The 15,296-nt window shown below is 46.6% G+C and overlaps 2 protein-coding genes across 3 annotated transcripts in view; one reads left to right on the forward strand and one right to left on the reverse strand.

Moving 5' to 3' along the window:
• The window catches only part of Syn2 (synapsin II), a 148,810-nt gene that overhangs the window by 105,162 nt on the left and 28,352 nt on the right, over nt 1-15,296 (forward strand). Inside the window, exons 3-5 of the mRNA XM_040738367.1 lie at nt 93-184; nt 2,177-2,333; nt 6,713-6,802. Coding sequence (XP_040594301.1) covers nt 93-184; nt 2,177-2,333; nt 6,713-6,802 — 339 coding nt within the window. The remainder of the gene's footprint in view (nt 1-92; nt 185-2,176; nt 2,334-6,712; nt 6,803-15,296) is intronic.
• On the reverse strand, nt 4,654-13,960 carry Timp4 (TIMP metallopeptidase inhibitor 4). 2 transcript variants are annotated; one of them, XM_005066117.4, is made up of 5 exons: nt 13,699-13,932; nt 12,462-12,559; nt 11,949-12,063; nt 9,747-9,871; nt 4,654-9,045 (listed from the first exon to the last, which is right to left on the reverse strand). In XM_005066117.4, exons 1-5 carry the CDS (start codon nt 13,835-13,837, stop codon nt 8,848-8,850), a joined length of 675 nt encoding a protein of 224 aa, XP_005066174.1. In that variant the 5' UTR covers nt 13,838-13,932; the 3' UTR covers nt 4,654-8,847. The 2 variants fall into 2 exon arrangements, with proteins under 2 accessions (XP_005066174.1, XP_040594303.1); XM_040738369.1 differs by having other exon boundaries at nt 8,928-9,045; nt 9,742-9,871; nt 13,699-13,960.

The raw sequence follows: 15,296 nt of genomic DNA on the forward strand, positions 1-15,296 counted from the left end.
GTGAAAATACACAGAAACTAAATAAATGCTTGGTGTTGTGGTGGCTGTTGAGTGGAGAACTGAGGCTCACTGCTGTACTCTTTACTCTTCAGGCGGAATTTTCAGAGCTTAACCTGGTGGCCCATGCAGATGGAACCTACGCCGTGGACATGCAGGTGCTCCGGAATGGCACAAAGGTTGTCCGGTAAGGGCCTTTCTGTTCTTGGGGTTGCTGTCACCTCTGACTTGATGGGGGTAGTTTCAAAGTCAACTTGAGATAGTACCACTATGTGTTACAATCTTACTCCAGCATTAGAGAAAGCAACTTGAAGTTTCACAGAATCACTTAGAGGTAGCTGAATTCTGTTAAGACATCTTCCTACCTTCAAGTCAGCATGGGTTTGTGCTTCTGTCTTCCCAAATAGTTCCCCTGGGAAACCAGGTTCCATTGCCTTTTAAAACACCTGACCGCCATATTTATGCCAATTTGCTTAGATTCACTCGCAGTTGGCAGCAAAGACTTGTGCTGGATGCATGTCCTTGTGACACTCATCCTGTAGCCTTTCTTTATTCTTCATTCCCAACATCTCATATGTCTGACGGGAAAATCTAGTATTGGAATAGACATTGTAGATGAAAGAAAACGACCAAGTGCTGAGCATTTCCTTGCCAGGTGGTGTCCTGGGTACCTAGGTGGTGGTTTCAAAGTCTGGGAATATGGTATATGCACAGCAGTTCCTTCAGGGAGGAAGTGGGAATTCCAGATGAGAGAAATGGTTTCCATTCTCCACAGAAACTTAATGTTGCTTTAGGTTTTCAGACATAAGCCTTATCCAGGAGGGGTTCAGGACCTATATCTCTCTCTTCCTCACCTCAGTCACAGGACCCTGACTCCTAGGAGGCAGAATCTGGGTCAGTGACAGGAAAGGTCAGACTGGGGATGTCTGGGACCTAACAACAAGGAAATGGGCTTGCCCTTTCTGAAATATGAAGGACAATGTAGGTGTGAAGTGAGCTTAGGGAGGTCCTACAGCAGGATAGACAGGCTTCTCCATCCATGGGTCAAATGTGTCATGGAAATGCATACCTAGGCAGGTAGTGACAGAAGGTCCAGCAGCAGGGCTCCAGGGCAGGTGCCAATATGGGAACTTAGATTGTTCCTATAACTGGGATATGAGGTTGGGATTTGATGTCAGGAATACAGGTGGACTTCAGTGTCCAATAAGAAAGGCCTATTGGGGTTATCTGGACTTTACATCAGGTCCCAGAACTTGGGACAAAGGTTAGAGTACCCTCAGCAGATGGCATATTATCTTGGTAATAAGTGTTTGAATGACTCTGGAAAGCTTTAGCCTCACTAGAGCTGATCTCTGAGTTGGGTTGGGCTGGATCTGTAGGTGGGGGTTGGATGGGTGCCTGGGCAGACGACCAGGTAGGTCATTGTACATGGTGTCAAATGCTGAGCCGCAGAGCCTTTGGGGCAGATGCTGCCATAAACTGCCTCTCTGGGACGGTCTCTGAAGCTAGGGCATGAAGACAGGCAACCTAGTCCTCTAAAGCAGCTATGGCTAGGAGCTTTGCTGGCTAGAGGTGAAAGTAGGGAAGCTTTCCCATGCATGGGAACATTCCGTACTCTAAGTGCTTCCTGCAGCCCCGTTGCTCAACCTCAGTTCTGCGAAAAATATTTGCACCCCTCCCTAGCGTCCGTTTTGGAAGAACAACATTGGGAAGTTTGGCATCTGCCCTCGGCCAACCTAGTGCCTTGCTCTCCTGAGGCCTGATGAGGGCATTGCCTATTTTAAGGAGCAGCTGTAAGGAAGTGAACAGCATATGAAAATCAGAGATCTGGTAGTAGTGTGGTCTTCCAGGACCTGACTCTAGCATCAACTCTGGAAGCACAGGAGATTCAGGCTTTCACACCACCCCATGAAGACAGATAAAGGTCTCTCTCCTTTAAGGTGTGGGCCTCTAAACATGTGCTAGAAAAAAGATAGCATTTAGTTCAGATGAATGGAACAGACTCAGAAACACAGTTCTCAGAGCTCCATTGAAAAGAGCCATGATACCCCATCCTGAAAGGAGTAATAACACCAGGGTCATGGACTGGGTGGTCCTTGACATCTCTTCTGTCTTAGGCTTTGGAAATATGTCACTTGAGGCGCTGCTTAATGGAAACTTGCCTCTGTATTCTTATCAGGTCCTTCAGGCCAGACTTTGTGCTCATCCGACAGCATGCATTTGGCATGGCAGAGAATGAGGACTTCCGCCACCTGGTCATTGGCATGCAATACGCAGGCCTCCCCAGCATCAACTCCCTGGAATCCATTTACAACTTCTGTGACAAGCCATGGGTGGTAAGGCACCTTTCCTCCACTTCCCCAGAGTACTTCCAGCACTCCATTAGTAGCATCAACTGAGATCTGAGGCTTGGGCACCGGGAAACCTGGTGGAGTAGGCCATCACAGTAGCATGTATCAGATGTGCTGGGCTACACACTTCTGCTGTAGAGGAGACCTCTGACCTTTCCCCCATGCTGCACAAAGATCCTGTGACAGAATCCTTACAGGTCTGTTGGTCTTTCCTTGACTAGGGCCACAGTGATAGAAGTGCCTGCCTCTTGCCTCTTAAAATGGGTAAACTATTGGAAGGACCTAAAACTGATAGAGAAATCCAACTCAGAGGGATATTAGAGACAGAGTTCTACTAGCATTTCAGCAACCTCAGAGTCAGATTCATCCACACATGTGAACCCAGCAGTTAGTGTACTGGGTTCCTTTGAGGTACTGAAGTCTTACCCATTCGTGGGAAGAAAAAAAGAAAATGAGGCACATAAAAAAACTCCTGCTGTTTGGTGCCATCCCCTGAGATTATTCTATGTAATTGCATTTAATCTTCACGATAAGCTTACCAGGGAGGTATTATTATTTTCACTCTTGCACAGAGCAGTAAGACCCAGGAAGGATTAAGTTACTTGCCAAACTTACAGAGCCAGGATTTCTGTATGCCACACTGTCTCTCTCACAAAGTGAAGAAGAGCTGGCTTGGCTTCCTCTTCCCCAGTCAGTCTAGAAACCTTGGAGGGCTGTGGAAGGCATTAAGAGAATGAAGCATGGGGGCCTAGGGTGACGGAAGACTCTCCTCTGCTAGCTCCGCTGTCCCAGGATGGCCTCATGGAAGGAAATGCTTGCACCTAATCATGTCTTCTTCATCTTCTTGTTTTTCAAAAATCAAATTTCACACATGCCAGATTGCCAAGGATCACCAGGCCTATTGTGACATTTCTGAACCTTAAACTTCTCTGATCTGGGAGTTGGAGGGATATCCTACAACCACATGGGCCCCTAGCTCTGCTATTGACTTTTTGTTCTTCCACACAAATGGACAGCTTTCCTGTTCCCTGGGTACCAGAGACCTTACAGTGTAGGAGGAAGAGGTGTGTGTGGACAAGGAGGAAGCTTGAGAACTGTTGTGGTTAAGGAGAAGATGGGTTCCTAAGCTTCACTAGTGGCTTTCCCTATGTGTGGCCTGTGACATCTGGAATCCTACTGTTCTGCAGAAATTGGCTAAAAGGGTGTTGTGATTTGAGTGTGATGCCTATCTCAGAAAACACATATGAGACAGTTATCAAATCTCTTCTCTAGGAACCTCCCATTTCTCCTCAGTCACATGATCTTCCTCCTGAAATATGCCCTAACTTACCCCATCCCCACTTCCTGTCAGAATTTGGTTCTCATAGCTACACAAGGTGATTCCACTGGTGTCAGTTTTTGCTGAGTAATTTAATGATGCGGCCCTATGACTAACCATCATCTTTTGTGCCCCAGTTTTGGTGTGTACAAACTGTAACTAATAGTATATGCCATTACTTTGCCAATGTGGTTATTATGGTTCCCTGATTATCTGTGACCTCCTAAAGAAAATAGTTCCATGCTTTTTTCCTAAACTGTGGCAGAGGCTAGAGAAAGGCGGAACAGAAAGATCCCTCACAGGATCTGGGATCTGGTAAGGGGTCACATTCTCACCCATTCACAATCCCAGCACACTGCCTTTGGCATTGCATGAGAACAACAGGGCTTTCTGGCCACACACCAAGTTCTCCCTGCAGTCTCACTAAGCAGCTGCCACACAAATGACATTTTACGTATTGTTCTCAGCTTGTCAGTAGAATGATGGTGAGGGGAAGTGTCCCTCTGATACAATAACTTTGTTTCTTGTTTCCTAAATTTCTTACTGTGGGTGTTCTTGGTGTTAGGAGAGGCATCCAGTGGGCTAGAGAAGGGTACCCCTTGCACCAGAATGACTCTAAGCAAGTCTGCTGTCCCCAGGCAGTCACTGGCCAAGGCAGTCACTTGGATTTCAGAAGGAGAGAAATAGTTCTGTCAATGAAAGCAGAAATCCAGAGAAAGCAAGAATGCCACCATCCCTGATTGCTCCACTGTAGCTGAATTTTGGGTTATTTGGAGATTGATAGGCCTGGGTTAAACTAAAGCATTTAATATCTAGGAGAGACAGGGATAACATATTATTCAACTAGGACCCCAAACCCCATTTCTTTAATGAAGTATTTCTTGAGTCATTAGATATGTGATTTAAATAAACATCTTTCTGTTCACACCCAACACCACACAAGTTCTTAGATTTGTTTTTCAGTCTGCATAGAGGAAATAGCCTTTATCAGATATTACCTTTGTTTAATTGGTAACTGTGTACTTGCAACTTAATCTAAGTTTCCAGGGAGGCAGAGGTTTGATGCCAAGTCCAGTCCATTAATCAGACAGGGAATGGGGTAAGGAGGGTAGAGTGGGCTTTCAGGGACCCAACTGGAGCCTGGGAACTGGCTGTCATTTTAGTCTTGGCTGTCCCAGGGCTCTGGGAGTCTGCCTGAGGCCTTCCTGGCATCCATGTAGTTGTCTGTGTAACTCACCCACACGTAGGGAAGATAGCGCCCCACATGTCTTGGTGCCATGCCAGAGTGTGGGCTGCAGCAGGACAGAGGTCTTTAGGCAGAGCTGGCATCAGTTCCCTGGGGATGCTGGAGAGCCTCAGAAGCCTAGGCAGAAGAGGAATCCTGCCAGGTCCAGGTGGGCAGGTAGATCTGAAGATCAGGTGAGGTAGTAGGAAGAATTGGAGAAGGAAGGAAGGAAGGAAGGAAAGAAGGAAGGAAGGAAGGAAGGAAGGAAAGAAGGGGCTGAGGGTCAGTCGGAGCAAACTGAAGAATCCAGTGATGAGAAATAAACAGAGAACAATAGAGGATGCAGTGGGTACTGAATAAAGAAACTTGGGCACTCTCCCAGTATAGCTTCAATGCAGGTATGCTCTCAGGCTTCCCTAGCCTGTCTCCTCAGCCCTGGTGTGGAGGCTGAGGCCTCTCTCAACAATTCTAAAGGAAGTCTTTGACCTCTGAAGTTACTAGTTCCCCACAAAAGGACCACAGTCTGATGGAGGAGTTTAAGGCTAATGCAATAAAAGATGTTCTTCCTAATGCCCTGTGTGAGAAACTGAAGGAACACACCCTTCTCTGCTTAAATCTGAAAAGGGAGCCGGGGAGGGACCTTTTGTCCAAAGGTAACTAGTGGGTTAAAAGAAAAACACTAGGAGACTTCACTTTGCTAGAAACTGTCCCAGAATAGCTCATATGCTAAGAACCCTTACAGAGAATGGGACCTGAACTTTGGGAGAAAAAATGTCCTAGCTTTCCTGTCTTTGACAAGGTTGGTCCAACAACTCTCCCTTGCAACTGACCATGCTATTGGCGATTTGTAACCTGAACTGAGCCCACTATAGAGAAGATGCTAGATTTCCCCTACTGCCCATGCAGGGGTTGGCATCACTGGATAAATGTGAACCAGGCAGCAAAGATCTGTTTCCCATGAGAAGTGCATGATCTGTAGAATCTGAAAAATAGCTACTCAGAGGATTGGGGAGAAATTCAGATTGGGAGTGAAGGATCTGGCAGTGGCTCTTGCTCAAGAGAGTGACTCAAGGCAGCTAACCTCTCTGTTCTTAGTCTGTGAGTATTTTTGCCACAGATTAAAGGGTCTAGCAAGTTGAGTGCTTGTAATTCCAGCAAGTCAGTACCAGGAAGATGGATCTGTACGTTTTACCACTGTGACCCTCCAGTCTTCCTGAAGAACAGCCACATTCATGCCACCTCTTGTGCAGACTCTGGTGGCCACGTATAGCACATGGGAGGGTTGTCATTTATTTCTTTGCCTGGCGATAGAACTTCTGAGACTTGGCATGCTACCTCTTCAGCTTGCTCCATTACTCAGAAGAGTTCAATTTTCAGTCCTAGCTTCACCTCTTTTCAGTTCTATTATTGATTTTTATTTGAGATAGTATTTTATCATTTAGTCCAACACAATGGCCTGGAGCTCACTCTGTAGTCCAGGATGGCCTCAGACTCGTCATCCTCCTGCCTCCACTGAGTGTAACACACTGTGATTCAAGTGAAGGTCCCTACCCCTTCTCAGCCTTTTCAATTTGAAAAGAAGATTGGGTGGAAACTATCAAAATTAAGCAGGTCCTCCACGAATACCAGTTTTCTTTTTGCCTTCCTCTACTAAAGCATATATCCTTGAAATTGCATGTGCCTTTCCTTTCTCAGTATTGTCAGTTTATTTAACACAGTGTCTTCTACAGAGAAAAATGCTCTATTATTCATTTGACAAGTGGATGTTTTGTCTGGCCCAGAAGTTGAAGATACAATGAAATTCTTTCTTGTCTTTTGCAGTTTGCCCAGATGGTAGCCATCTTCAAGACCCTGGGAGGGGAGAAATTCCCACTCATTGAGCAGACATACTATCCCAACCACCGAGAGATGGTAGGTGGCTATGTGGCGCCTTGACTATGCTGTTCCTACTCTTGGCCACATGGTGACTCTGGAGGTCTGGCAAGGGCCTCAGCAAAACCTCAGGTAGCTATAGCTGCTTAGCTGCTTAGAGCAGCAGAAGTGGCCAGATTCTAGCCAACAGCTTTTTGTTTTTCGATTCTGGGGACAGAGGAGAAAAGCAGAAACAAAGGGCATTTTAATGTGAGAGAGTAATAAATCTGTGAATCAACAATCAGGAAGTTTCACAGTTTTGAATATAGCTCAAGCTTTGCCATGTGTCTCTGGGGTTGTTACAGTCTCTCACTATATGCCAATTTCTCAACCATGCCGAGTGGGAATAGTTACCCTTGAACAGGATATCTGATACGACGTGCATATGATTTCAGAGAGATCCCTCAAGTAATAGCCTTCTGGTGGGTGTGAAGCCTCCTGAGACAGAAGCTGTTGCTTCTGTTATTCTCCACTAGACTTCATTTCCTTCACTACCTCCAAATTGTGACAAAGCAGAGTTAATCCTATGCCTTCTCTGAATTCACCCCTGGAGGTCAGAAGGAAAAGAAAACTGGTTGGTTGAAAGCTGTGAGGATGTTTCATATGGAACAGCCTGGAGGTTACTGTCCATCTTTCTCCCCACCCCACTCCCTCTGCCCAAGGATGGTGTGGATTATTACTGGATGTTCTCACTTGGAGACTCACTGCCAGTGTTGTGTTCTGGGACAGAGATCATGTTTGGTCCCCTCCTACTCACTCCTCCAAAGGGGAGCTCTATCATTGCATTTAAATCCAGCACCTTCTTCCAACACAGCACACATGGCCCTATCACCAGCTGACCACATATCAAAATGAAAAACAGTCCTAAGTTGTCAAAAGACCTGATGATCCCAACCATCTTTTCCAGAGATTTCCCCAGGAAAAGGTTCTGGGATATTGAGTTCTATGAATTAATAAACCGTTGAGGCCATTGTCAGTGTTTTCCCACTTAGACAAACCAGGAAGACTGAGGAGCCTCCAGGGGCTGGTATCTAGAGTCCAAGTCACAGAGGTGAGGGGACTTAGCTGAAGGGTGGAAATACTCTGAGTGAGTCGCAGCTAGCTGTCTGCTGCTGTATCACCAGGCAGGGATAGCTGCTGAAGAAACTTGAACCAAGTGCAAGCCGTGTTCCCTGTTAGCATCTTTTCCCCCAGAGGGTTTTTTAAAAACTGTCTCCCTTCTACCCTCTACTGCATTTTGGCCTTAGAGAAGACCATGCTCTGGGGTCACTTTTATTGTTGTTTCATCTTTTTGTTTTTGCTTAAAAACAAAGTTCTAAGGTAGGAACAAAGACATTAGCAACCTAAAGGAGGCTGAAGAAAGTTCCTGGACATGAACTGAAGGTAGTAGGGATATTTAACATGGAAGGGAAATGCTTGTTCTTGTGTAGTAAGTCTTTCCTTGTTCAGAGATGTGTGCTAACTGGGCCAAACCTTCTGCCAGCAATAGTATCAGGGGACTTGCAGGGCACCAGGAAGAGTGGGCTGTGCAGCTCTCACTGTGTTCTTGAAGCAGATGAAAATGTGTCAGAGGATTAGGGAGTGGAGGATATGGAGCTTTAGTGCATTCTTTCATTTCAGCCAACCAGCCTACTCAATATACAGTCACCCCCTTCCATGGCATACATCATGAGGTGGAACCATCTTACGACACTCACAGCTTCTCCCTTACATTTTCCTGACTAGAGAAAACAAAGCCAGAATAAAAACTTTCAGTAATAGGTATAAACTAGACTACCAAGGTTTAGGAGACAAGGGAGAGGGGCTGAGGGCAAGGCAGCTAAGTCATACTACCTTCCCCAACCCTTGATAAGTTGTAAGCTGGAGATATGGACACAAGTTGTGGAATGTTCCACAACTGCCATGATGCTGGCCAGGCCACCCATTTATCACTTCCTGTCATCTGGCAGCAACATGGCAGGTGGTGATGGCCAGAGTACCACAGAGAACTGGCTTCATTTTCAGGACTCTTCCAAGGATGTGGTGGTCACTGGTACTGGTCTCTACTAGGGCTGGATGATGTCAACATACTCCTTCCGGAGGTGTAGGTGGCCCCGGTACCAGCTGCAGATGCCATCAACGTGCTTCATGCAGACATAGTGCTGGGCCTGGTACCCATAGAGCTTCCGTTCCAGCAGCCAGTCTGTCCAGAGACACTCATTGGGGGCTGAGATGGTACAGGGTACCGCGTAGCAAGTGGTGATCTAGTCATAATCACACAATATCAAAGTGAATAGTACCTTTTTCTGTGTCCTCACTGCCATCTCAACTGCCTTTGTCTTTTCCCAGTCTCAAGACACCTCCTTAGCTCTCCTCCCCCATCCTTCCTAGGGTCACTGGACTCAGCCTTGATGACTCCCAACTGTCATGACTAAATACTCTTCAGAGTCTTGATTTCTTTACCTTAAAACTAAAGTCTTGTTTCTTTATAAATTTGCTATAGACTAAACTAAAATTTGAAAATAAATAAGTTATCACAGGGTCTGGAAAAGGGTACTCTGTCTTCCTGTGCTCCCTTTTCTCATTTAGAAAAACAAAAAGCAAAACAACAACAACAACAACAAAACTGGTGTCTTACTATGTTGCCTAGGTTAGCCTCAAACTTCCTCCTTCCTGCCTCAGCCTCTCAAGTACTGCTATTACAGTACAGCTAAGCCACCACACCTGGCTTAGATTTTCTTTAAATGATGATTTAGCGTCATTTCAGCTTGCCCTGTGTGATTGCAGTGTCCCACCCAAAGCATAAGTACTACTTTGAGATAGGTACTGCAGTCTATGCCTTCATGACCCCAACTCCATGGTACAACGTAAGTGCAGGAAGTGAGTAAGTACATGTATGTAGAAGAAAACATGAAGGATGAGAACCAAGGCTCTAAGCTTGTCCCTTACCCACAAAAAACCTTACTTGGCAGCCACAGTTCTGGTGATAGTGGTGATTCAGACTCTCCCTCTGCACCCAGGACAGGTCCTCCCAGGGCTCAATGTAGTTGCACAGATGGATGAAGACTTTTCCATCACTGAGAATCTGGCCTTTGTGTGTGTGTGTGTGGGGAGAGAGAGAGAGAGAGAGAGAGAGAGAGAGAGAGAGAGAGAGAGAGAGAGAGAGAGAGAGAGAGAGAGAGAGAGGAGTCTAGTCAGGAAACTGCATAGGACTCCCAGGGCTTCCCATCATTAAATAGCCCTTTTGTAATGGCCCTCCCTCCCTCCCTCCCTCCCTCCCTCTCTCCCTCCCTCCTTCCCTCCCTTTCTGTTTGTGCTGAAATTATGCCATATGTATGCTAAACACACACTATACAACACAGAGAAAACTCTAGTCTCAAATGACTTTATGACAACAGTGCCTACTTTGGACTCAATGAAGGGACCAGACAAATCCCTATATAACCTTTAAAGTAGAGATTAATTCATGTTGTCTGTGTAAGGAAGGCAGAATTGTGGAATCTAGTGGAGATCTTTTTCTTTAGCACAAAGCAGAAAGGAGGTGGGATTTAAAATCAGCCTGTAGCTTGTCAGAGCTGGTGACTCATGCCTGTAACCTTAGCCCTCAGGAGACTAAGGCAAGAGGATCAAAAGCTTGAGGCCAACCTGGACTCCATAGCAAGACTCTATCTTAGAGAAACAGACAAACAAACAAAAGGTACAAATAGAAACCAAATAACAAAATGACTGACTGCAGGCTTGGGAATGTAGCTCAGTAACACATGCTTAGCTTGTATGAGGGCCTGAGCTAGATCCCTAGCCCAGGGAGGGAGAAAAAAAGCCAGACTGTGGGTATGACTCCTCCTTTTATATACTAGCTGCTGTAACCAACCATAAAGAAGGTCACAGGAGCTTTCAGGTAGAGGATGGGAGTAGGAAAGCTGTTGGTGAGATTAAATAAGGGACTGTATATAGAGTTCTTGGTATAGTTGTTGGCCCACAGGAGATGTCTACTCCTTTTCAATATCCACACTGGGCTCTCCTGCCCAGTTGATATCTGTCTTGGTGAATATTTTCCCATAGTTCATTTTGTCTCTCAGGGAGAAAGATGCAGGGTACTATGTCACTGACAAATGACACAGAAAAACGACAATGGTCACAGTGTTCTGGCCACAAATAACTTTTACCTATCAATGAAGGGACCATTGGCTTCTCCTGAAGGCATGGCACCACTGATACTTTTTGTAGAGTTATGTTTTCTCCACCCTTGGTTATTCTTGACCTCCTCCCCACACACCATGTTCACTTTTCCCTGATACACCTCAGTGCCTCAGTGAGGGTGAGACCCACAAAGTGGGTGCTCAGGAAAGGGGATGGGTGTCAAGAGATGTAAAGAGACTAGTCTGCTCATGAAGGAACTCTGTAGAGGCTGCCCAGGGCAGCACAATCTCACATCCTTAGAGCTAGGAGCCCCTTTCATTGTGTCCTCTAGTTCCTGTCACTCTTCAAGAGCCATGTCTGGACTATGGAGTCTTTGAGACTGTGACCTATTCCTGAGTCTCCACTTTACTGCCCAGACCCGGCAGTATGTAGTAGATGGTTATCTTCTGGCTCTACGGATAGAGTAGAGCTCTCCCTATTCTCCCTGTGGACCCGTGCTTTTGTTTCCCTTGATTTCTTTACAGATGTTTTCCATCTTGTGGCCAGCTTAGAGCCCACTCAAACAGTGAAGCTTCCCTGCCTGTTCACAACCACACTAGCACCTCTTTCCCAGAATTCCATAATACGTTAGTACTGTATTTCTTTAGTCCCAAAAAATATTCTTAGATATTTTGGATGGATGACTCATTTACTGTTCTGTCCCAACTAGTTCAGTATAGAGTAGGCTGGCCCAGGAGGAGTTCATTGGGGTGGAACTGTAGAGTCAAGCTACAGTGATAGATAACACAGGAAACACCTTCAGGAGATGTATTTGGACTCAAGATGCCAAAAGTCTCATACCAATTAACGCTTTCAAAATGGAACTAGCTGTCCTTGGTTGGTAGAGCAGTTTGTCCTTAAAATAGTGGAGCAGTGGCCAAGATCGCTATATCAGGGACTCTTGCATTGAAAGGGAGTTAGTTTCATTGCTCCTCCCAACTAAAAGGCTATGGTCACTATCACAACTCTGCTTAGCCCCTTAGCTTACCAGTCAAAAGATACTGCTTCTGGCTGTTGGTCTCTAGCTTCACACCGCAGAGAGACGAGTCAAATGGTGTGTAGACATATTGAACATCATTGGCCTTCTCAAACCCTTTAAACATCTGAAAGGCAGTTATGGAAGAGCAACAGTGGGTCAGGTCAGGGCAGTAGGTTAAAAGATACTCATTTCTTTCCAAACCTTAAGCAAAAGTTGAATTCAGGCTGGGTGCACAGATGACCTCGCTGGTTTGTTTGTTTGTTTATTTTTAAATAAGTCTAAACCTTGATTTATTCCAGGGAAGGTCCCACGGACAAAGAGCTATAAGACAGGATAGACAGCAAGTCCCCACCCGGAACAGTCACTAGCCCATACTAGCTAGCTCTTACAGTTCCACTTCAGCACCTTCCTAAGGAGACCTGAGACCATTGCTTGACTCTCACCAGGTTCATCCCTCCCATAGCACAAACCCCATCCCTCCATCAGACCATCATGGCTCAGCCCCTGTCCTGCCCCATGTACCTTTATCTGTTTGATTTCATACCGGATCATTTTTTGAGTGTCAGTAGGGTCTTCACTGGCAGGAACTACCTTCTCACTGGAGATCTTGGCCCGAATTACTACACAGAAAAATAAAGGGGAGGGGGAACTTCGGTACTGTTGGAGTGTGCAATCTCAGGTCTGGATTGCCTGGAGTCCTCTGAATGTCCAGAGATTGGTTCTTGTGTTTTTGGGTTCTCAGCAGTATGATGCATATGAGAGAAGGGGCTTGCCAGCTTCAAACCCTTCAGGGTTATTAGGTCCTTAAACTGTGTTCTGCCTTTTAACCTGTCAGTTTCTAGAGCTCAAGTTCTCCATAGCCCTGAGTGTAGCCAGCAGAAAATAAGAGTCTCTTCAAGGCAACTAGTATGAGACCTATCTATTGATACATCTTAGAACCTCATAGCACGCCTACAAGCGACAGTTAAAAAATATTTATAAAATTTGTAAATGTCTCCACTCTCCATTGAGGAAGTTCATCACTTGCCATCTAATCAAGAACTGTTTTTTGTTTTTATTTTTTTTTCATGTATTGAACGCTGAACCTAAAGTCTCACACTTAAGAGGCAAATACTCTATCATTGTGCTACAGCCCCAGCCCTGGAAAATTTGTTTAAAAAGTTCTTGTTCTCTCCCTGACCTTGCACTAGGCGCTAGGATCATCGACAGTGCCATCTTCCTGCAGAAGGTGGAGAACATTTTATTTAAAAAAGCAGCATCCACTACAAAGGGGGCAGCAAGGAACCAAAAAGCCTTTAGGAAATGAAGGGTGAATAGTAGTTTGCCAGGAAGTTAAAAGTGTGAAAGAAGGGTCTCCAGGTAAGGGGAGAGAAAGGACAAAAGATGTAAGTCCTGGGGTGACACATTGGCAACTTCAATTGCAGGCAAGGAGGCAGGTGTTACCGTGCAAACGCCCCACCCCTCAGGAGTTCTGAAACTTGCTGGCAGCTCTAGTGACAGCGAGGGTCCATCGAGCTGAGCTGACAGGAACTATTCTGGAGATCTGTGATAGAATATTTATTCTCCTACAAATCAGGCTTTGTGCTTCCAAGGTCAATAAAGCAACAGCATGTCTGACCTATCAGCTGCAGCAGGAGACACCCGTACAGGATCTGAGCTCCGCCCCTTCCCTCAGATTCCAGGTCTACAGCTCAGCCCAACACCAGTTTTCCCACAGGCAACCCCTGTTGTGGTCCTCAAGGGCCACGGACAGACTCACCTAGAGCTGAGTGGCAGACGTGCTGCTGAGGGTGCGCAGGAGCGCAGGTGCACGCCTCACCCAGCCCCGGGGGCCGCAGCAATGCCAGCAGCCGCAGCACCAGCGCCCAGCTCAGCGCATCTAGGGGGCTCCAGGGCATGACACTGCAGAGCCCCAGCTGAGCTCGTGGGGTCTGCCTGTCGTAACAAACAGCCCCTCCAGGACTCCTCCAGAAAGCCTCATGCAGTCCAGTCTTTATGAGGTGGCTTTAGGGCCAATCCCGCCCTCCATGGGCTCCTCCCTCCTTTGGCAGCAGGCCACCCACAGCCGCAGGACCCAAGGCCCTCCTGACCAGACCAACAGACCCAGTAATGCAGAGGGAAGCGGGCAGATTCCGAAAGAGGCAGCAGCCTGAACGTAGATGGAAGACATGGTGTTGTGGGCAGAGAGAGAAAAGCAAAGACCAGCGCAGAGACAAGAAGGCGCAAAGATGAGGGACTAAGGCTCCTGCAAGAGGAGCAAGTGAGGGGAGGCATAGACACAGGGAGACCCAAGCCAAGTCAGAGGCAGACAGAATTACAACAGGCAAAAGAGACAGTGACAGAGGAGGACGGACCCCTCGCTGAGCTGCATACTGGGAATGAGACAAGCTACTCAGGGCTTCTTTCAGCCGCAGGAAGTGTTTTCAATGCCCTATTTATGAGGCTCCAAAGCAACAGCAAACAGTCAGGGAACAGGACAGAGAAAGTTGGGGTGTGTGTGTCTTGGCGCTGTCAGCTGGGGGGTGGGGAAGGATGTTAGAGAAAGTAGCCAGTGCTTTAAAACCCTTTCTCACAGCCAGAGCCATAGACTGCAGAGAGTTGAGGGCAGTTCTTTCCATGGAGCTTAAAACCAGGGTGTCCTGTCGGTCAGGACAAACTTTGGACCTCAAAGCTCAGACTGCACATCATTGCCCCCTGGAGACGCCATGTTGCAGAAGGTGGAGCCGCTTAGCAAACAAGCCAGGCACTCCGGTCATTGTGACCCAAGCCTTGTCCACTGTTTGTCAGCAAAGTGCTCCAAGAATCTGAATGAAAAGAAATTCGTGGAGTGACTGCCTCAGGGAGAGCTGGAGGCTGGGTCCTGATTCTGGCTGCCACTGGGTCGTTCTGTGATCTTTGCCTCTCTGGGCCCCAACTTTTTCCTCCATAAAATAAGACTGAACTATATGATTCCTCCCTCTCTTCATTTTGCAGTCCAGAGAATCAAACCCAAGACTGAACTATATGATTCCTCCCTCTCTTCATTTTGTAGTCCAGAGAATCAAACCCACATTTCTGATCACAACCACCTCTATTTTTCTAGCGTCTAGTGACAGCTATGTCCTTGAGAAGACACCAGTTAGATGGCAGTGGTAATGCTTGAAAAGAAGGGAGTTGGGAGAGACTGAAACCAGACAGAGACAGGTGGTAGGTCCAGGTGTCTAGAGTAGTTCTTCCCACAATGCTTAGACCAAGATAGAGTTGTCACTCGGAGGGGTCTTCAAAGCATCTGCTCAGTCTTGTCAGTTTACAGATATGAGGGCTAAGAGGTTCAGTGCCATGAGGTGACTGGCAGGTGAGAAGCAAAGAGAATTAGAA

Source organism: Mesocricetus auratus, unplaced genomic scaffold, assembly GCF_017639785.1.
Source record: "Mesocricetus auratus isolate SY011 unplaced genomic scaffold, BCM_Maur_2.0 Super-Scaffold_100676, whole genome shotgun sequence".
Lineage (NCBI taxonomy): Eukaryota > Metazoa > Chordata > Mammalia > Rodentia > Cricetidae > Mesocricetus > Mesocricetus auratus.